The following is a 23958-nucleotide window of genomic DNA, read 5'->3' as shown; positions in this document are numbered from 1 at the left end:
AAACTGTGTACATAAGTTTTATCTTATTACTTGCTGAATTGTCTTACTAAAAGCAGTTCTTTGATTCCTCTAAATGTTTTTTATTGGCTTATGATAAATAGTCTTTGTGAATGAGCTAAGAAGCTGAGATAAGGAAGTCTTAATTACTTAATGCTTTTCTGTTTGCTTTGTACTATTTTGGAGGTGTTCTATTAAGATTATTTATTGGTTAATGACTCTAGAGGAGAAGAGTTCAGCCTCTCTTCATGAATTAGGATTCAGGCTAGAACTGCGCTGCACTGAGAAGTTAGTGCTTGTTAGCTGAAATAAATTTGTCATAATTGCATCGCTATACTTGAAACCAAGACCATGATCTGTGCATTGCTGTCCTTGGGTCTTGGAGGCGAATGGGGCGTTCGTAGTTCTCACAGAGCTGTCCTTTTATTTGTACACTGGTGTACGATGCGGTCACACTGTTTGCACAGTGATGCCACGCAGTCATTTTATATCAGTCAGTCAAGGATGTATGTGCTTTATTCATTCTATGACACACTGACAAAAGCATGATATCTGGCTATTCTGGTAGCTTTCAGTAAAATGATTAAATTCATGAATAAATTAAAATACTTGTGTTATGAGGGAAAACAAAAAACTGGCATGGCAAAATTTAAGTAAAGAACTCACCTGAAAATAAACCTAAGCAAGATCCATGCTGTTTCTGTTAACATGTATATTTTTTTCTCCTCCTTCTTTTAGATGCAATGAGATACTAATATTACCATTAGTATAAAATGCTATTAAATACTTCTTCTAAAATAATATTATTAAACTATTTGATAAGAAATAAAATTTGAAACATTAACTATATATTCAACTTTTATTTGTTCTTTTAAAATTCTATTTGTTAATAGCATTATTTGCTAGACTTTACTAAATTTTTTTCATTAATATCAATTTTTATGATAAATTTTTACATGCATTGCTTTTATAGCAGTTTTTCTTAATCTTTTTCTTAAAAGCAAATCACAATTTTAATACTACCCCGTGTATAACCTATCATTTATTTTATCTATAAAGCTTGTATCACTTATATTTGATCATGTTAGGTTGCATATTAGGGTATTATATCATACCAGTTATGGGAATATTTTTATATATATAATATAAAAATTATCACAGTGATTTTAAATATATCATTCTGTAGCATTAAAGTACATTCTACAGTAATGTGCAACCAATCTCCAAATTGTTTTCATCTTACATAACTGAAATTCTATACCCACTAACAAAACTCTCCCTCCCATCCTTTCCTCTTTCCCATCCATGAAAACCACCAGTTTTTGTCTCTATGAATTTGATGTTTTAGGTATAATATCTCACATAAGTGAAATCATGCAACATTTATCTTTTTGTGACTGGCGTGTTTCACCTAGTTTCATTATATTTGTAGCATGTCTCAAAAATTTATTCCTTTATAAAGTTTAATAATATTTCATTGTACATATATGCTATGTTTTGTTTATCTATTCATATACCAAAGGGTTGCTTTTTTCTTTTGGCTAATTTGAAATGTCTACTTTGAGCATGACCTATACACTTACACATATATTTATATATAAATTTATGAATGGGTTCTTAACCTGGACCTTGCCCTGTCCCCTGAGGCTGACTTTCATCTGTGTTAAAACACACTTGCAAGTACTCGCCACAAAGCTCTATACGACTGGCAGTTTTAGAACAAGAAGCTGACCACTTTCGGTCAAAATTTATTCACTTTACTTCTTGCAAAACAGAATAACTCATCTTTTCCATGGCTCCTTGTTAACTGTCTATATTAATGTTATGGGCCTCCTCTTAGGAATTTAGTGTAACATTAATCCCTTCTAGTGAGTCTTAGTTCCTGTTGTTCCTCCTTCGGGTATTTGGATCTACTATCAGTATCATTTAAATACCAGTTTTCTGAAAAATGATCAGAGTTTATTGTCATTTCTACTGTACTGTCTGTGTATAGTAAGTCTGTTTACATTATGTAAATCATCACATTCAGATATGGTTTACATTCTGATTACCATAAGGTCTGTAATAAATCGACATTATTGTCATCAAAACGTATTTGTTACGTGTAATTGTGCATGACATTGTATTCAGATCCCCATGCTCTGAACTGTGTCCCTGTGTTAATTCAAGAAGAAATTACTTTTTCTTTTAATTTTTTTTTTACTTTTATAAATCATTGATCTTGTTCTTTCTGTTCATAGAATGTAAGGTTATTGGCATAACATCAACAGACTTGATTCACTTTTTAGCTTGTAGCATATTTATTTCTGTGTATTTCATATATCAGTGGATGAAATTATCTGCTATTACTCTAAAAAATCTTGCAGAAATGACATAAATCAAATAACACATTTTCATTCATTCTCACTGTCACTGTTCCAAGAAGACATGGTTGATGAAGTGTAACCACAACTAACACAGTGGTGTAGATTAGTTGCATAAGCACTAAACACAGGATTTCATGGGAAACCACAGAAACACACCCTTTGGGCCATTAATCAGATATGCAGGACTAGTTTGAATCTGTCACTATTGTAAGCATTTACAAAATCCATATGCATCGTAAATCCATAGGTGTGGGACACAGTTCATTTTCTAGGCAACCCAGTACCCACAGCACCTGTTGTGTATTTCTTAAAAGAACAAACTGTTATAGGCAGGGAAGTATCAAATTATCTCTTTTTAATCACTGAAGATACTAATTTTTATTTTCAATAGTGACCATCTTGTTTTCTTTCTTGTTGTGATTGCATTTTTTTAAAAAAAAGTATTGATCTTTTTAAAACGGTAATTAAAAATCTTTGTAAATTTTAATTACAAAAAAGTCATTAATTTTTATTCTACTGTGGCTTTTACTATGAAGCAATGTGATTTAATTTTTGCTAGTGGGTCTCCACTACAAGGACTTTTCTTCAGTGTGTATTCTGATTGCCCTTTCTTATACCTCACCCTAATATGATTCACGAATCAAAGCCAGTTCATTCTGTGCTGCTTGAAGTAGCTGAGGTTTGTTTGGCTTGCTAAGACTTTTGGCTATTTTCCCTACATTTTTGTCAGTAGTTCAGTGTTGATTTCTATTCTAAGAAAAAAAATCTGAGTTTATGAATTATAGTTAATGAGTTCCTACCTGATGGTTTCATTGAAAACTGTAGCCTTTGCTCCCACTAACACATCGCATGCCTCATTCTTGTGTCTCTTTGTATGTCTTTCATGGAATTTATTGTTTTCTAGTACTTAAGATTGAACTAATTATTTTATTTCTCCTTTTCCTGTCTACTCACTTACAAAAGCATGCCAATTCCAGCAGCTCAGTGTTATTTACTGAATGATAAGTATTGAACACTGAGCAATGTGTCTAGTCGAGAGTAGCAGTGAATATGTTTGCTAAAACAATGAATGAGTTCAGTTCTATGATTGGTGAAAAGGAAACCACAGATGTAATTCTTTCACAGCTAAATCTGTTCCTCAGAAAAAGTTGCTTTTTAGGTTGCTCTTATGCTATCTTATTTGAGGAATATCTTGCACAATGTGGCAATAAATCAACAAGAGTGTTCAAATAGGCATTAATTTCATCTATGCAGGTTGCAATTCCATAAATATAGATATATTTTTCCGATATCAGCTTTGTAATGAGAGCATTACATGAATTAATAAATTGTGTGTTGAACAATAGTTGACAAACTGTAATAATTTTTATAGTTTTAAATTGTGTCTGCCTTTTCCATTTTTCAAACACTCCATAAGCAGTTGTCTCTATTAAGATTTCAAAGATAATGTCCAACTTCTGTTAAAAAGCTAAAAGGAAGAATTTGGTTCACAATTTGTCTTGTGGAATTTTTATAGCCATCCTTTCTGTTGTTTTTAGACAATTAGGGCCAAAACATCAGTGCATGAATTCTTCTCTATAAATTCACCGGCCAATGATCTGGTCTAAAGTCTGCATGCAGAATTCTTTTTTCCTTTGGCCTAGGGCATCATACCTAAGGATGATCTAATCCTGAGCTCCATATCAAGTCTCTTTAATTTTTTAAAAAGTTTTTTTTGTAACAATATCTTGCTAAATATCTCAGGCAGGATTCTTATTTGTGATCCTCCATCCTTAGGGCTGGGATTATAGGCATGCACCACTGCACCTGGCTTGCATTTAGTCTTTAAGCAAAGACATGGGATTCCTTCAGATTATAGGGATAGAGAGAAGTATATCAAGGAAAAGGTATCATTGATATCAAGAGGTATCATTGATACTTTGAGACAACAGGACAAAAACCACAATGTTGACTGTCATTCTATACTCAGCTGTACTAACTGTGGACAAAAATTTTATAGACTAGGAAGAAATATCAGATTTACTTTTCAAAACTATACTCAGCTGTACTAACTGTGGACAAAAATTTTATAGACTAGGAAGAAATATCATATTTACTTTTCAAAACTAGTTTATAACCTACGACAATGATACAATAGTCAAATATTTGATTCTAGCTTCTCTGAATAAAATTGTAACACTGATAAACTATGAACATTTTTTGTTAGTTTCAGAGTAAGTTATATATTGTTTACTGTATGTCTGGTCCATATTTTTTAAAGATGATTATCTGCTGTGATTATTTTTTTCAGCTCTGCTTAAAGAGTCATTATTTGTAGCTTAACTTTTCTTTTAAAAACCGATTAACTTATGTTGGTCCTAATTCTCATGGAAACACTATTCCTTAGGTATTTTTTTTTTTAAGTACAAAAATCCTTTTGCATGTAGGTATCCACTGAGTATAGGGTATGGCTATATATACACATGGGAAATGTTCTTTTGTACTCATTTGATTTAAGTAATTTTTTGTATTAACAAGAGTACTATAGCATTGAGAATGCTTTGTCTTCCTACTGAAATTGTTTTGCCTATTAATGGAATATACCATAATCTTACTGTTGTAGATTGAAAGACATGACAACTGTGCTTATGACCACTTAGAAATTCGAGATGGGACCAGTGAAAATAGCCCCTTGATTGGGCGTTTCTGTGGTTACGATAAACCTGAAGATATAAGATCCACCTCCAATACCTTGTGGATGAAGTTTGTTTCTGATGGAACTGTCAACAAAGCTGGGTTTGCTGCTAACTTTTTTAAAGGTATTTCACAGTGATTTACAAATGTGAGATTTCCTTTCTCAGGCAGTGATAAGTGTGGTGTTTAGTATGAATGGGAGGGAAATAGGATTAAGGTTGTACTAGAAGTTGAAGTAAACACAGTTGCTAAAAATATTTTTATGAGTTTTGATGGAATATGTTAGTAAAATATTCGTTTATAACTTTGTAGTGTAGTACAAGAACTTTAGGTATTCTATCTTTGTGTTTTAAGAAATAATGAAAATATTAAAATTTTGAAAGAAATCTAGAAATAAGAAAAAATATTTGAAGTACATATAACCAACAAAGGATTTGTAACTGGGAAGGGCATTACTGACATGAAATTCATCAATTTATTTCCAGGTGCTAGCTTTTAAAATAACTTCTTGAAAAATAATGTTCCGTAACACTAGAAGCAACTTACAAGCCTTCTTTAGGTTAGACAAAGTATCTTCTGTAAAGAATTATTGCTAATTAATGTAATTGTGAAGTACCCTATGTTTTAATTTATTCTCATGTTTGATATTTTGTGTGGATTACCAAGATTAAAAAAACTATCTTAGCATAATTGGTAAAATTAAGCATACATTTAGGAAATACATGACTTATTTTATTTGCATACTTATCTGAAGTGAAGTGCATCACTGTTAATAAAACAAAACTTCCTCTGCACTGATTTTTGTAAGACAAAGGGTAAATTTGTGTATCTCAAAACTTTAATGATAGGGCCATGACTTTAGCTCAGTGTAAGCACCTGCCTGATAAGTCTGAGGGCCTTAAAAACTTAATGAGACATGCAAAATATTTTCATTATTTTAAGACGAATACAATGGACTTTCCCTACAAACTGATGTGAATTCAAAGGTAGGAGAGTTGATACTTTAATTATATGGATTCATTAATGCATTATTGACACATTTGAAATTACCTGGAACATGCTGACAAATTATTTTCATGTGCTATTTATATATATTTGGTTATCAAAAATGCTTGGTATTCTGTTGATGCATAATTTCACAAGAGTACATTTACTCTTAATTCACATTATGTTACTTTGGAAAAACCGAGCTTGTGGCTCTGTCATATTCATTTAAAAATATGTATTTTCATATTTTCACAATTAAAATCGTGCATACATTTGTAAAAATATTGGATTCTTAGATATCCTAAGTCAAATGTCTATGTAAGGAACAGTAAATGCTTTAAATTTAAAGAGGTCAAGTCAGTTCTTGACTTTTATTTTGTTTTGATTTGTAATCTTCATGATCTATTTAATTGTTATCTTTCTTTGAAAGCATTTTTACTTGCAGTACTGGGGATTGAACCCGTGGCCTCATACATTCTAACTATGTACTCTACCAGCGAACTACATTCCCAGTCTCTGCAGCCAATTTTTTGATACACATGTAGCAAACTATACCATAAAGAGAATAGTTAAAACTGTGCTTTTACAGTAAGAATTTTTTCCATTTCATTCTGACAAATCTCTAAGTTTTAACAACCTTCATTTGATCTCAAAATTGGAAAAAACTAAGTCTGAGACAGGTTGGTTTTCAGTTCATGTGGCTCTAGGTGAGTAGTCTTTCTCTTGGTTCTTCTACAGTTTTTAGGTATCAGCAACATGAATTCTTGTGGATCACTCATCAAGGGTTTACTTATTGTTCCTGCTTCTTTGTTGAAGAAGAGATTCATATCTTTATAATTCCAAGCTCTTAAGCCTTATACTTTCAATAAGTTGTGCACCAGAATATATAGACATCATACTCTAGTTGTGCTATAATTATTCCTATTTTTATAGAGGAAGATGAGTGTGCCAAACCTGACCGAGGGGGCTGTGAGCAGCGGTGTCTGAATACCCTGGGCAGCTACCAGTGTGCCTGTGAGCCTGGTTATGAGCTGGGGCCTGACAGAAGGGGTTGCGAAGGTAGGGCTGGGCTGGTGTGGCCACCTTCTCCCCAATTCTATTTTGCCTTTTATTCTCTCCTTGCCCCACAAAGACCTTGATCTTGATCTTCAACTAGTGAGACTCAATTTATCGCCCTTTCCCTCTTTGATTACCAGGCCGTGTATATCCATGTATATCCATCCCCCATCCATCTCTTCATCCTTCCATTTCTCCCTCCTTTGTTGTGCTCCTTCTTCTTCTGTGTATGCTCGTATGGTGTATGCTCGTATGTGTGCATCCATCCATCTGTCCATCCATCCATCCATCCATCCATCCATCCATCCATCCACCTTACATTCCTTTAACTACTCATCATTTCTTTTATCTTTTACTTAACATAGCCCACAAATATGTCTCTCCTATTAAAATTAAAACCCTGTTTGGAGCTGGGGATTTAGCTCAGCAGCATAAGTGCCTGCCTTGCAAGCAGGCAGTTGTGAGTTCGATCCCTGGTACTGATAAAAATGAAAAGACAAAAAAAAAAAAAAATTAAAACCCTGTGTCTGCATTGTCTTTGAACCTTCCTTTAGCATCTAGCACAAACATAAAGCATTTACCATAAAGCCAACTATGTGTTTTAAATGAACAAATGATTGATTAAAGTATTTTTGTCAGGATTCTCTACATTTCCTCTTTATATTGTAACATGGGGTTTCTTGCAGAGTGTTATTCCTGGTCTGTAATCTCTTCAGAATGTAAGGCTGGCTCTTTTTTATTCCTTCTTTCTATCCTGTGAGAGACTCCACATCTTAATGTACAGGTAGAAAATATTGACTTTCCTTCTATTTCCCCTGTATTCCTGTTTAAACCTCCTGAAAATTTATTTTCATAGAAATTGTAGTAACATATTTATCTTTATGTATGCATTAATTTATTTAGCTTTTTCCTACTGAAATGTAAGTCCCTGGGAAGTGGGAACCTTCCTCTGTACTGTATCTGTAACAGAAGATCTGAGAAGGAGCAAAGGTAGCAGCAGTGTATGCTTAATGAAAAAATGTCACACTTTGCTGCCCTGCTTAAAAATTAAAGTCTCCCTATTTCTCCTTACAACTTTGAAGTTTCCTTTCAAAAATCTTCATCTTGGCTGTGAAGCTACCGATAATTCTCCTTCTATTAGAAAATTTAAAAATACTATTATGAAAAAATGTATTTTATAACAATCATAATTTAACATGACATTAATTTATACCTTCTAGAAATAAATATTTGCCTTCATAATAATTTGTCAAAAAGTGTTAAAAGTAAGTTTACAGATATTTTGCATATTTATATAATACAATAATATATAAAAGTAAATTTATACACAAATTCAGGCAAGAAAGCTGTTATAGGTAGCTCAACTTTCTCAGTAGGAATTAGTTATGAACTGTGTATAGTATGCATTCTTTTCATTCAACTTGCTTTTAGATAATGTGATTTTGCTGATTTCATTATGAAAAGGAAAGAAAACCAGATGTTAGCCTTTTTTTAAAAAAATATGTTATCGTTAACACAATTTATGTTGTCTGTCAGCTCAGGTAATAAAGCTTTACTTGTCTTGGACAAAAATTTTGAGGAACTAGACAAATGACTGTGATCTGGTTACTCAGGACCTGTCTATCTTATCTATCTATCTATCTATCTATCTATCTATCTATCTATCTATCTACCTATCTATCTATCTATTTTTTCCTTGGTTCCCAGAACAGCCTCATCAATTTCCACAAAATTTTCTTTCTTAATTCTGTAGCAGTCAAGAAATCCTTAGCATTACCAGTTATTATTATACCCATTTAAAAGATCAGGAAACTAAAACCCAATATATTGCTCACTCCACTAGAAAGTGATTTAAAATGTTACAGTTCAAAAATAATTTGCCTTTTTCCAAAGCTACAAAATAGGTTTTAAATGGAATTTGATAATGGACATAGTTGTGCTAAAAGTTAAAAAACAGAAACTATGGTTTCTATACTTTAAAACCCAGAAAGTGGTTAACATTCAGTGCCGAGACATTTGGGTATTAATGTGATGGTACTCAGAATGGCATGGCATTATTAAGGAAAACTTTCCCTTTCATTTTCTTGTAGCTGCCTGTGGCGGGCTTCTTACCAAGCTGAATGGCACCATAACCTCCCCTGGCTGGCCTAAAGAGTACCCTCCTAATAAAAACTGTGTGTGGCAAGTGGTGGCACCAACACAGTACAGAATTTCCGTGAAGTTTGAATTTTTTGAACTGGAAGGGAATGAAGTAAGTGCACAATATATAGAAAGTTTTAAAATCACATTTTGAGGAACACTGAAATCAGATAGGCAAGCAAAGAAAAGCCAAAAATGTACTATTGTTACGTGAATGTTTTGTCTTTGATCTATCATTAATTTTTGCAACTGATGATTTTAATTATCATTGGATATTTAAACTGTTTCTGGGAGATTGAAAAATATCCAGAGGAGTTTTGATTCAGTGTAGTCAAATGTGCCATATATTAACAAATGTCCTATTTTATTAAAAGCAATTTAGTGTCACTTTCATGTTACATAATGTGTTCTAGAAAAATAAATCAAAAACCACCGATTCTGTAGTAACGAACAGCATATCCACCAAAGAAGGTGATATATTAGTGCTAATGTGTATTCTAATTTTATACATTTTCATTATGAACTGGGCTCATGGTTCATAAAAAGAATAATTTTTTAACCTTAGTAAAATACACATGTAGTTGAAGCTACCTTTGCTTTACAAATATAACTTATTGTACTAAAGATAGTTTTATATAAGGTGATCACATTAAAACAGGTGAATTAACCACTTGAAATTTCCTATGTGTACACTAAATATAAATGAAATACCAAGCCAAGAAGTGAGAACTTTCAGAAAAATATTCTTTGCATGATTATCCAACAGTGGTTTAATTCCAGAGAAAAGATTATGAGCTGTTTAAAATTTGATCTTTCATACTTTTCTTTGTTTTTATGTGCTTTCAACTTTTTTGTTTTTATTTAGATGTAATACGATTTCACACTTCTGAAAGTGATAAAATTGACTCATAAGTTTATTTTGTCTTTGATGCATATCTGTTGAAACCTATAAAGCATGAAAACAGGAAGGTAAACTGTGAGTGCCTTGGGACAATAAATACTAGAAATATTTATGAAATTTATATACAATTTTGCTTTTGGGTGACTATCTTTACCTCATCTTCTTTTTTTATATGAGATCGGGCAAGTTCAGGGTGTTATATTTGTAGATTCTTCCTTTTTTATACCTAGTTCTTTTTCCTGATTACTTATATTTTCCTTCTTAATTTTGCCTTTAATAGACAAAGCACTTTTTATTGCCATATGTTTGCATGCACTGTGATTACACTTGCCATGGAAATTTCATGCATACGCATAATAGATCTTAATTATTATTTTCATCCCCGTCCCTCCTCTCTATCTCTTGGTCCTCTTTCCCTTTTGGAAAATATCTATCTCCCTGTTGTGCATTTTTAAATCTCTTATTATAGCTTAGAGGTAAAAGTAGTACCTGATTTTTTTTTCCCTCTGAGGAAATTAAAGTCTGAAATGGATAAGTATATGTATTTCAGATAATTGTGAAACCTCAAAGTTCAGTGTGCCTTTTGGGATTATTTTTAACATCACGTATAAACTTTATGTTGGGAAAGATGCAGTTTGATCCCTAGAAAGCGTCATTTTTTTAAAACAGGTCTTAAATTTGGGGATATATTAGCATGAAGAGAGTAAATTTAACAATGTTAGTAAAGCTTTTATGTGAGCCAGACTTTTCTGTGAGTTCTCTGTACTCATCCTGTGACTTGTTAAGAACTGAGGGTTGAATGCCTGGTATTCTCACAGTTTTTTCTATAGCTGTTAGTTGTGGCAGATGAAATATTTTTATTTATTAATTGGTACATGTTTATAGAGTGAGGTTTGTGCTCAGGAGACAGACTGGTGGATGGTTTTATGTAAATGGGGTCTGTGTGAGGAATTCATTATTCTCACAATAGTGGACATAACTCATGGATGGGCTTTTTGTAAATTTTGTTTATATATCTAAAAGTAATTTATAATTGTGTTTGTGTGTGAAAAGCCATTATACAATACTGTTTCTTTTCACATTTTGATAATTATTCTGCTTACAATAAAGGCCTGTGAAAAGACTTGACTTATAGAATACTAGATTAAATTTAAGTCTTCATTAATTTATTCCCTTATTGATATCCCAAAGGGAAAATCAGGAGAAAAGAACATTAACTTTGGAAACATTTCCATATTATGTTAGAGTCCTTTGCTGAACAAAAATCATACTTGCACCAAAGTGAGTGAAATCATTTCATTTTTCCTAGCCGCATTTTGCTTATTTAACATCTAATTAATGTCACAAGAAACAGTAATTTGAGTTGACATATTTCAAAGTACAGCTCATGCCCCAGGGCTCCATCATATGCATTGTTAAAGCCTTGATAATTACACATTTACATAATAAGGTCATCCATGCAAGATGTGTTCTTTAAAATATGCTCTTTTGGAACGTGGGAAATGTGTATTGTGGAAGCATCTGTTAGTGGCCACAGAATTGCTTGAGAATATTTAATATTCACTTAACTTCTTCCATTTTGATGCTGTTAGTGCAGTACCTATAAATTGGATGAGTCTGCCTCATTGTATTATAAACCCCTGCCTTTATTAGACTGAAGAGAGCGCTTGTTATCTGCAGTAGTCCTACAGAGTAACTTCAATCTAACAACTCAAAGCATTTCCTAGCAGTTTAATAAATTTTGTTCATATACCAAGTATCACATACTTAGTATATTTTACTTTGAAACTTACTAATTGTATTCTGATAAAAATGCCATGTTTGTGTTTCCGAAAATAGCAATGGATTAAGACAAACTCTATTCAGTTAGTCATTACACTTCCCTGCAGGATATTATTATATAAAAATTTCTGAACCTTGATTTTGTCATCTACATGATGGAAATGATTACTGTTATAGCTAGTACTTGTATCATAGACTATATTGATTTCAGGCAGTTCTTGTTTGTGTTAAATTAAACAGTATATTATGAATACTTCTGCAGTGTCTTCTGAAATTTAAAATATTAAAAATATTTTTAAAAGTGTAACCACTTCTGTGTTTCTGTGCATCAGCACTGTCGTCGTCATCAATATCCATCACAATTATCCTTATCATTATTTTCTGGAAGAGATACATGCTATGAATTTATACAAACAAGCATGCATTTGTGTACTCAAGTCTAGGGGGCAACCACAAGAAAAAAATCTAGTTTTCATGCTATTTACATCATTGCACAACCATTTTCTTTCTTTTTTTTCCCACTTACTAATTCCAGTTTGACTACTATTGTAGTAAAGAGGTGAAAACATGAAAAAAATTTCAAAAATGAATGGCAGTCGCCTGGTACTCTCCAATCTGGAGACACTGATAATCTGTTTTTCTTTAGGTTTGCAAATACGATTATGTGGAGATTTGGAGTGGTCTTTCCTCTGAGTCCAAATTGCATGGCAAATTCTGTGGTGCTGAAGTGCCTGAAGTGATCACCTCGCAGTTCAATAACATGAGAATTGAATTCAGATCGGACAACACTGTGTCAAAGAAGGGCTTCAAAGCACATTTCTTCTCAGGTATAAATATTCCCATGTTTACGTGTGTGCTGTAAGTTTTCAACATGGATTGGCTTAAAGTCTATGTTATCTTTCTTCATAGTTTCCTGGAAATGTACTGTGAAGGTCCAGGAAATGCATGATCATTTTTCCTAGGTGTACCAGGGTTTTTTTTTTTTTTTTTTTACTTAAAGTAATAGGGGTCATATTGAAATGTCGTCCTAAGGTAATTGGGTCTTACAAAAAATCTAACATTATAAAGACTAGAGCAATAATACATAAAAATAACATAATAATTTTTTCATACCATGAGTGCTCATTGCCCAGATTTGAGGAGTTATTCTCAGAAGTGACAGATTTTGAAACAAAAATTTCTTGCTTTAGGAAAAATGTGGTCTCATTTTAATAACACATCTTATTGTTCAATACCACATTCCTTCACGTTTTATTTTTATTATGCCAATATCAACAGTATGCTTTGCCTTGTAAGTATAAAAATGATACCAGTAAAATATTTGGAAATACGAAAGTTACATCTTTACTAAAATAATTTTATATCTGATATAGTTAATGGCTCACAATTGGGTGTGAAAAATAATCAATTCAAAATAAATTTTTCACTTAAAAAGCTGAAATTTGATGAAAGCTCCCCTAATTTTATAAAAACATACAGAAACATAAGCAAAATTTCCTCATTTTCTCCTTCTCAAAATCACTGTTTCTAAAACCATTATCCTTTAATTTTAAATATAGATAAGATTGTAATAAATGGCATAGCTCTCTACTGTGCTGTATAGCTAACAAGCGAATTTCAGTAACATTTAAATATTAGGCAATTTGGATTGAGTTAATTCAAAGTCTGTTTATTTAAGTCTCCCTTAGAGAGTGTTTAGAATTAATGAGATTTATCGTATCCAAGTTTTGCTTGGGGTTTTCAGTATAACTGAAGTTAATAGTTTAGAAGCCATTGAGTTCCAGGTAATACACAGAGCTGTATTCGAAATGCAGTGAATCTCAGCTTCAATGTTTTTGTTCCTTTGCTTTCTTCCAGGTTTAATAAAAGGAAGACTTTCCTAGATTTCACTATTTTATAAATATCATGTGTTTTGCAAGTTTTAATTGCTCCAATATAAGTAGAGACAAAACTGCTTGCCTGGAAACCATTTAAACATGTATTTTTAAAACTGAAATTATCAAGTAAATGAATTCTTTACTCTGTTCATTGTATTCAGTCTTTTTTGTATTTTCCATACATTTTATTTTGAAATAATTTTTTAAAAATACACAGTGCATGCACTGACTCCAAAGCATGATTAACTTTGAAGACACTCAAAATTTAAAATTCACTTTCTGTTAATTCTAATCAGGCAAAACTTTCTAAGTTGTAACAACAGTTTATATATGTGTCTTAGAACAACTGACGCATAAAACATTTATTTAATTCTTATAACTCAGAAAAGGGGATATATGCAGAAGATACCATGCTCCAGCACACAAGAGTAGTCTTTATTTCTTTTCTTTTCATAGCCGTGATTTCTCAAATCAGCTGAGTGCTTTAGCAGTGCGCAGCTAATTAGCCAATAACCACTAATTTTCTATAAATTGTATTTATTGATATAATCATTTTAAGAAATCATCTCAGTGCTTAGTAGTTATATATGTCCTCTCTGGATATAGATGATATAGATATATTTCATGAAAATACTTCGTTTTGAAAGAGTCTAGCTTAGATATTTGATAGAGTACAGTAGTTAAATAGACTGATTAGTAAAATTCAAGGGGATATTAGACCCTGGGTATTCATATTACAATGTTAGGTTTATTCATATATCTATATATATATATGATGAGGCAGATGGCTTAAATACACCACTTACTGTCACAAGTCATCAAGACCTTGGTTTGCCTTGGCCCACAGATCATTCTCTTAGAATTGTTGCAGTGACATTATTAATGGTTTACACTCAGCATCCTTATGATTTCAAAAATGACAGATATACTTTTAATTTCTTGATGAGAACCGATTGCATGTTGAGAAGGAAAGCTATTTAAAAATAAATTGTAGCTTTCTTGCTGTCAAGTAATAGACAAAGAAGAAAACAAAGCAGCATATTTAAATAGTAATAATGCATGCATTTAATTAATGTATGTATAGTGATATTTCTAACATATCTTCATCTGATAAAATCATATATTTTAGTTACTTTTGTGTATAGCCTCAGGTTTTCAAATAAATATTTTTAAGTGTAAGCAATGAAATCAAAATGATACTTCTAAAAAGGTATTTCCAGAATAATTAACAGTGATTTCTGTCACTTATGTGTGCATAAAATTAAGAAATGCTTACATAGCAAATCAATTAAGTATCACAAATTGGTCATGGAAAAATACTACAGCTTGAAAATTAGGAACTTAATAGGTTTTATGGTAGAATAATCTATAAGCCCATCTGAAAAAATAATGTATTTACTGGCTCCAGGAATTTCAAACCAATAGATTTAATTGATTATTATTAAGGTAAATAAGGAAATTAAGAATATCGAGGTAAAGGCTACTTGGATTTTATGCATAATTATGTGATTGTTCATGTTTTATTTAATTCTGAATATAGTGATACAGAAGTTTTCTAAAAGATACTTAAACCAGTAATCTCTGGCTAGGTTTCATTAAACTAACAATAATGTTTTTTTTTATGTAGTGGTAAAGCTAAATTTAGTTTTATCTAATACCAAGCTTGAACACAAACATGCACATCTTCATAAGCATCTGTGATGTGATTTACCTCAGTGTGAAGCAAAATTAACTGTGTTCTGCTCAGAACAAAGTGATGTTCCTTTAAATGAGTTAAAGTTAAGCATTAATGACATTTTATTCTAGTAGGACAACAAACTTTGGGTAACGTGACATGCTTTTAAAAATTCAACTGTAACATTCTGCCTTTGGCAATATAATCAGTGACTTTAGACAATGGAAACTGAGCACAGACATACTGCCATCTTTGGCAACCTTACATTAAAGGCTTCTGTGAGAGTACGAACACTAAACTTGAAAAATAAACCTCACTTAATAGCAGTCTCCCTCAGGGATGAATTTAGTGAGAATGTGATCTGGTTTTGATAGTCCTAATGGCCTTCTCAATGGCAAAAATGGAATGACACCTCTTTTCTGACCCCAGTTCTTTTCTGTCTGCAATAAACTCAGGACTCAGATAAAATAATTTATGTATTGCGATCTTTCCAACTATAAATTCAAGTGACTTTGAACCTACATGCTCCTTATCTGTCTCACTGTGTATGGATACTTCTTTATAAATATTTTCACACAGTGTCCTTAATGGAATAGTTGCGGGTATTTGTAGATGACATTCAACTTAATATCACTATAACAAAGATATAAATATTAGTGTGAATGATTTCATACAGTAACATAACTGCAATATTCCTACACAATTTTAAGTCCTGTTTCAGATTTTCCATATTAACCACACTTAAATATTTGCATATTTGTGGAACAAGAGAATTGTAGCTGTCAGTGACTTTATTTGTACTTTTCTGAATATGATTTCATGATCATTTTATTTAGTTTGTGCTGGTGTGTGTATATGCACAGGTGTGTGTGTGTGTGTGTGTGTGTGTGTGTGTGTGTGTGTGAGTGTGTATGTGTATCCATTTATTTAAGATCTTGATCATTTAGTGTGAAACTATTTCTTCATGTATGACCATGTTCTCTTGCATGGGCCATTTATTTTTTCCTACAGATAAGGAAGCCTTCTGCAAAGAGAAAATTTTTATTTTTGAATCTTGCAAGAACTTGTTACAGGTTGCCACTTTATTTCCATCCAGTATGTATTAGTCACAGGCCGCTGATCCCTGGTCCTCTCAGAGGTATACTGCAGGCCTCTGATGGGAAAATGTACCTCCCTTCCCCCTAATAGTAGACCCTTCTTCATCGAATGTAAAGAAATGGAAAACAGCTATGTCCATCTCAAAGAAGGGGCTGATTTCCATCTGCAGAAAATAAATTTTTATTTCTCTGCGGCAAAACATTTGTTTTTATAACTAATAAAACTATTTTTATTGTGTGTCTATTGCATGAAAATGCCAGAAAATTTCACGTGAAGTATTGATTGAACTATTAAAGTTATTATTAAGTTATTAAATTTATGATTTGGACATTATGAGAGTTGTTTAAAACTCTGAATCCCTCTCCCTTTTCTCCTTTGCTGGGTTAAATACCTGGAGAGTTCCAAGCAGAGAAGAAAGGCAAATGACGAAAGAATAGAAAGGGGATGTGAACATATCATTCATTCATGCTTGCCAATAACTTTTGCCCCTTATTTGATAGCCTTTTGTAAATAAGAAATCTAAATCACATCTGTGATGTTCTACATTTATGCTATTCCCCTCATCAGTTTAGAAAATGTAAAATTATATTTACTTTAATTAGAATATGAATTAACTGATAGTCAAGTAAGTTATTTAAACAGCTAAATTGTGTCCCCTCTTCCTCAGAGATACTTTGACCTTTTTGTCTGCATAATGTAAATTACCTGGACAGTTTTAAGTATTCCAGTGGCTTCATGAAAGTTTCTGTGTTCATGTGACTGACATACAACATATTTTTACAGGCTATTTTTCTGGACATGATAACTTTCTTCTGCTGCTTTTAGTTACTGTTGTGACTAGTTTAACTTTGACATTTTGCTAAAATTTATATTAACTCATAAATGTATTCTAGTAGCATGATTGATGGCTCACAAGGTTCATGTGTCCTTGACTAAATTAGAAAGCAGATGTGGGAATGAAGGAGGAAACACAAACAGACCGAGAAAGTGTAAAATAACAGATACTTAATATCTATATAAATTAGAATGATGAGTCATCCTGTTACTCTTCTATTTGCTCTGCTTTATTCTTTTCATTTTGTCCACATATTTTCCCAACAGAATAGAAAAATAGTAACTTGTCACAAAGTTATTGAAATATCATTTGGTTTACTTTGTATTTTAATTCCCTTTGTTACCATCATCATGGGTCAGCTTAAATTCTATCAAATTTTGAAACAATTCTACATAGGAGTATGAACTAATGGAATGATATTTCCATAAGAATGTAATTTAGATGCTAGAAATAGGTTGTGTGTCAGAATTATTTTCATTATAAGAGGACTATAGATTTAAATTTCTTAAAAGCTTTTTATTGTAAAACAATGAATGAATAGTTTCCTGCTTAAAATATCTGAGTCAGAAAGTATAGGCAGATGATACTATGGTGGAAATGTGATTTATCATCCAAAATTCATATCTCATAAGCTAAAATCTTCACTGTTGGTTGATACAATTAAAGGACTAGAGGCACAAAGTTATGATGAATTGCTGTAAAATTAATTTTACAAAGATAATTCTCTACTGACTTCAAATTTCTCATCCATTTTTTGTTTGTTGATTTTTAAAAAATAATTTTTATTCTTAGTCTTTTCACAGTGAGTATTAAAAGAATAATTTAAGTGTTAAGGATAGACAGAGAATGCACTGATTCTTATGTTCTTTGAAAAGTGCAAGTGTGTCTGTATGTGACTGCAGTGTTCTGATAACTGTCAATGCGTGGCTGTGCCCTTTAAACCTGTGTGATGCCACCATGTAATCAACCTTTAAGGGTGGAAACATGGAATGCGTCTTTAAAAACTGCTGCATAATTAGCTAATGCAAATATTTTCCCTCAACTTATCTTCACGGGAAGAATATTGACTTGATTTAAAAACCAAGAATAGTACAATTTGTGTATCACTATGAACTCAGTAGTTCTCACTAGAAAAATCAACTGTCAGTGAAATGTGACTTCAGTCCGGCCTCTGACAAGGCTGCACTGTGTCCTTTTCCCCCTTGTGTGGGAGTGGTGAGTGAGATGCCATCGTGTGTGTGTCGGGAGCAATCTGCCAGCTTGATTTAAGTGGCCACAGCAGACATGGGATAACGGCTGAGTGACATAGTTTGGGAGCTGATGCCTCCCCCGGATTGACTGCCTGTTAATACAGTTTGGCTTTTTTCCCTGTCATGACTTTGGTGGCTGTTTCTTAAAGCTTATATTCTTATTCTAACCTTTATTTTCTTTCTAGCACACTATACGCCCTTTTAAGGGATGACATTAATAAACAATTAACTGGTCTGTCAGAGTAGATTTGCTTAATATACTTAATTAAGTTTCATCTTTAGGATGGTCAAATGATGCTTTTTTTGTCTTGGAATGTTTTGAAATGTCTAGATTCATTAATGTTAAGCATATCTGCTGAGTTAATGAAAAAAATCAACTATATTAGTTATACTGAGTGATTTTTTTTTTAAATGATTACATAGAAATCTTGTGAACTTGTTTAGCTTCTGTCTATATACCATGGTTACTAGATTGGGGGATTCTGTTCTATGTAAATGGTATTCTTTGACTTTAAGTCACTCACAACTAGAAACTTAGTTCTAAAAAATAGTAAATTTTAGAATTGGAAAGAAAATATCTCTTGGCTCCTCTTTTCCTACTGAAAACTTTCACTCCGTACAGAAGTGGAAGAATTGCATTTGTTACCTGTCATAGATTGACCCAGATTCTCAACCCATGGTACAGAGCTCCAAGCTAAACAAAGAAGGGGTAAAACTAAGACACGGTAAATTTTTAATGTTTATGTTGCGAACAGAGATAGTTGTCACTTAGTTTACTAAGTTGCTAATGTTGCTAATGTTCCCCACAACTAAAATGCTCTCTTTGCTATTCTCTGTTCTTAAAATGACTTACTAAACAATAGGCTTTATTTCTTTGCCAGATAAAGACGAATGTTCTAAGGATAATGGTGGGTGTCAGCACGAATGTGTCAACACTATGGGAAGCTACACATGTCAGTGCCGTAACGGGTTTGTCCTGCATGAAAACAAACATGATTGCAAGGAAGGTATGGAAAAGAATGCTCTCGTTTCTGACAAAAGTTTTTATTTCATGTGGTTTTCACAAAGCATTACTTCGAAGTAGACTTAATCATATCACTGAGTGATGTTACTGCTGAGTATTCAAAGGTCAAAATAAAAACCAAAAATAAAAATTCGGTGCAATTTTCAGAGTTCTAACCCATATTATTGGGAACCTCATTATATTACCCATAAAGTTTCACACCTCACACGTGAATGACATTAGCCACTTTATATGACAGACATGGAAACTCTGGTACTGCTATCTTGTAGCCAAAAATTAATTGTGACAAGGTCTCCAGGACTTTGTAGAACCAACTTGATATACTATTCATCTATAAACTTATGCGGAATGTTTTAAACTTGGTATAATATCCTGCTATGAAATATCTCATATATGTACTGCATGAATGATGTATCTATAAACACAGAACTATCAAACCTAAATGCCTACCAAAGGAAAGACACTTGAAAGTGGCATGCCATTTAAAATTTCAAGTTGGGGTTTTGACCAAAATACCAAACTAGGAGTACAGTAATAGCCAAGTAGATTTTATTCCCAGGGCTTTACAAGATCCCATTATCTGATTTTTGAAACAATGACTTTAATTCTTTCTATTAGGTTGAGTTAGAAGGGAAAAAGAATAATTATTAATTTTTATTGCCTCCTAGGAGGGTCTGCTCTGGAAATTTCTACTGACAATGAATTTGTGCTTGTTCTGAAAAGAGAACCATTAATGAAGATTTTATAACTTTAGTCATCAGCATATGTAGACTAGAAAAGCCTGACTGAAACTTCAATTAGATACTTTTGTGTATACCTTAAAATAGTAAAGAATATCCTGAATTATATTATTTTGTTAAATTTCACTCCAGTAATAACACATATGAGGGATAGTTCTCTGTTTTCCTTTGACAGACTGGCATTGTACAGAATCATATGGAAGAAGGAATTACTCTCTACTTTTATGTAAGAGCATGATGTTTATAACTGGGTAGAGTATGCTATTAAATCAATAGTCTTAGAAATACTTCCAGTTGTTTTTGCAGATGTGGAAAGTAAATTAGAGAAAAAACACAACAGCTCTTGCAAATTATGTATGTAACTTATGACTCACAAGTAACAAATATGTCCATGCTTGTTAGAATAAATAATATTATTCAAGTTATCTGAAAAATACTTCCTATAAAATATAATGATGTCCAGATAGTCATAAATGAAGTTCACTTTCATTATCAGCAAAGAAATTGAATTTCCCTTTACATCTGCTGTAGTATATGTGCCTTGTATATTTCAGCACCGAGCCTCCCCGTTTTGTTGCAGTGACTGTAGGTCCTGTGAACCTCACATTTTATTTGGCCAGGCAAAAATAGAGATGATGAAATTTAGGAAACTTTTGTCAAAAATGGGTCCAGATTTTTCTTTTCAGTGCTGGAGCTCAGACCCAGGGCCTCACACTTAGGCAACGGCTCTCCTCCTTCACGACATCGCAGCTGTGGGCCCTGCAAGCTATTGTCTTGCTAACTTTAATTTGTTGGACCGGAACCGCATTTCATCTTCTCTTTATTTTTTATTCCTCTTCTGTAAACCTAAATCTTTCTATGAAAACCTGCTGTGAGTAAGGTGAAGGTTTGTAATAAGGAGTAAAACTGTGGCAGCAGCTGAAACAGAATTTACATTAATTATTGTTGGGGACAGAGCTTTGATGTGTAACCCTGCAGTGTGACAGGTAGATTGTCCAGGTAGATTGTAACAGGTAGAGAGTAAAGAATATTGTCAAGTAGATTTTTTTGGGAAAACTTAAGAAAACAACTTGTATTTTATAATGGAATACACCAGACATTACAAATAATTTCAATCTGAACCAAAACTTATAGTGTATAGCTTCATAAGTTAGAGTGAAGATGACCTGCTGATCACAAATATTTTTGAAATTGGATATTTACCTGTCTCAGCTAAAGGGACATTAGTTGTGAAAAACATAGAAGAAATTTCATGCTAACTGAATTAGATATTCTTGGAAGTTAATTTGGATGTCATCTCCAAGGCTAATTCTGTTCACCTAATTTTCCCCTTATTACTTGGTTAAAAGATTTTCTTCATATGTTTTTCTACTTACACTAAACAAATCCTTGATTTCCTAGATGAGGTTGATGGTTATATTTAATGAAAATGAGGTTAATTTACTTTAGCAGGTAACCTTATAGTTTAGATGTTCAAGTATGTGCGTAAGACAGAAAGCAAATGAAAATGCATGATTTATAAAATGCTTTAATGCTGTTATTAGCAGCAAATTCTGTTTCCATTAATAGGAAAAGAAAATAATTAAAATTGCACAGTCAATTAGTTTCTGTGGCTGGCAATGCATTTCATATTTTTCACATACCCAGTCCTGACATTCTTGATTGTCAAAATATGTTGCTGTGTTACATTTTGAGCTTATGGATCCAACAGTTTAAAATAGTTCATTTTCTATTTAGGCTCTTATTTGATTTGCAGTAAACATCTAATTTCCAGTGAGTCAGATGACAAACATTGCCTGATTATGCTCAGCAACATAATCCTCAATGCACACTACTATGATAGCAGAGATGGGGAGTGGTGATTAGCTAGTATTTCGGAGCATCTCTCAACAGGGCAGTGGGCAGATAGGCTGCTCATTTTCTGGCCCAGTTGTGGGCTAGATCCCCGCACTGACAGATATCTTTCTTGTCACAGCTGAATGTGAGCAGAAGATCCACAGCCCCAGCGGTCACATCACCAGTCCCAACTGGCCAGACAAATACCCAAGCAGGAAAGAGTGTACGTGGGAGATCAGTGCCACTCCCGGCCACCGGATTAAATTAGTAAGTGAACCCATCCTTCTTCCTATTGAGCTGACTACTGTGTTTCAAAAAAGCACATAAAAGGAAAAAGTCTATTTATGGAACCGAATTAAATCAATAGGCATCTGGAAAAGATTATTCTTGCCATACTTTCTACTTATACTAAACAAATCCTTGATTTCCTAGATAAAGATGACAGCCACGTTTTTCTCCTGGGTTCCTTTGTTGGATGCTTTAAAAGGTGCTGCCAAAATGTGTTGTTAAAGTTGTTGCTGGCAGTGAAGTTTCCAAAGGGGTATTGATGTTTCTCAATGGAAGAGGAGACAGAAAGTCAGAAATTCAGCGAGGAAACAACAGGATAATAATCACTTAAAGGGGCTGGGGATTTAGCTCATTGGCATGAGTACCTGCTCTGCAAGTACATGGTTGTGAGTTCGATCCCCAATACCAAAAAAAAAAAAAAAAAATGCATAAAATATAAAAAAATAAAATAATTCACTTACATGCAACATATTATATTCTACTGGATACCTCAAATCTCTATGCCTCATACAGACAATGTGTATGGTTTTATAATCAACTTCACTTGTGGTTTATAGAATATCATTTTTGTATAATGCATTACCCTCTGCAGTTGTATACTAATGTTTTTATACTTCTCCTACATATTAATCTGTCTAATACAAAGAGGAATGTATAGTTTGATTTAATTTTTGTGTTTTGAGTCTTCCATTATAGTATATTCATCGGTAGTAAATATTATGTTTTACTTTAGATCATAGTGTAAGTCATATATTTTAAGATAATACAGTTATAAGAATATAGAAATTTAAACAATTTCTTGAAATATGCTACATTTAGAACAAGGGGGGATGCTAGGCATGAAAGAGTCTAACAGGGTTGGTAGTAAAGTGCAAAAATATTTCAGGAAAGAAATTTCCAAACTAAGGCAGTTTGCTGTCACTCTAGACAGTAGGTTAATTTTAAATTTCCCTGTTATCTCATTCCATTCAATGAAATGGTTTATTCAAATATTGTATTATAGTGAAATGAGACATAACTGATGGCATTTGCATTTCTGGTACAAAGTTGTTCCACTTGTTGCATTATAAGTGACTCTGCAGTCACACAGTGGTGTATTTCAGTCACTTTGGGAAGGATGTAGATGCTGAGATGACTGCTCATAGCAGGCCATGGCTTCCTAGTCCTGTCCAAGGTCCTGATTGAGAAGAACCTTCTCCAAACTACATTCGCATCAGCAATGCAGCTCACTCAGGCAGTTGGAAAAACAAGGACTTCCTGATAATTTTAGAAGCCTTTGAATAAAACTAATCTAGTTTGCCAGTTTTGAGAGCTTTGATTTCTTATCCATTTTTTTAAATTTTAACATAAAGTCATGTTGAGTGACATGTATGCAGTAGTTTGTTTGGCTATATATGTCTGAGATGACTTTTATCTTGATTTGGTTTATTTATA

At 32.8% G+C, this 23958-nt stretch overlaps 1 protein-coding gene across 1 annotated transcript in view; it reads left to right on the top strand.

The window, feature by feature from the left end:
* The window catches only part of Tll1 (tolloid like 1), a 186483-nt gene that overhangs the window by 145384 nt on the left and 17141 nt on the right, over positions 1-23958 (top strand). The window contains exons 13-18 of the mRNA XM_063234796.1: positions 4966-5161; positions 6957-7082; positions 9170-9330; positions 12548-12728; positions 19518-19643; positions 22376-22503. Of these exons, the coding sequence (XP_063090866.1) occupies positions 4966-5161; positions 6957-7082; positions 9170-9330; positions 12548-12728; positions 19518-19643; positions 22376-22503 (918 nt within the window). The remainder of the gene's footprint in view (positions 1-4965; positions 5162-6956; positions 7083-9169; positions 9331-12547; positions 12729-19517; positions 19644-22375; positions 22504-23958) is intronic.

Source organism: Cavia porcellus, unplaced genomic scaffold (assembly GCF_034190915.1).
Source record: "Cavia porcellus strain 051 isolate PalLab524CR breed Dunkin Hartley unplaced genomic scaffold, mCavPor4.1 scaffold_24, whole genome shotgun sequence".
Classification (NCBI taxonomy): domain Eukaryota; kingdom Metazoa; phylum Chordata; class Mammalia; order Rodentia; family Caviidae; genus Cavia; species Cavia porcellus.
This window is presented reverse-complemented; position numbering and strand designations above follow the sequence as displayed.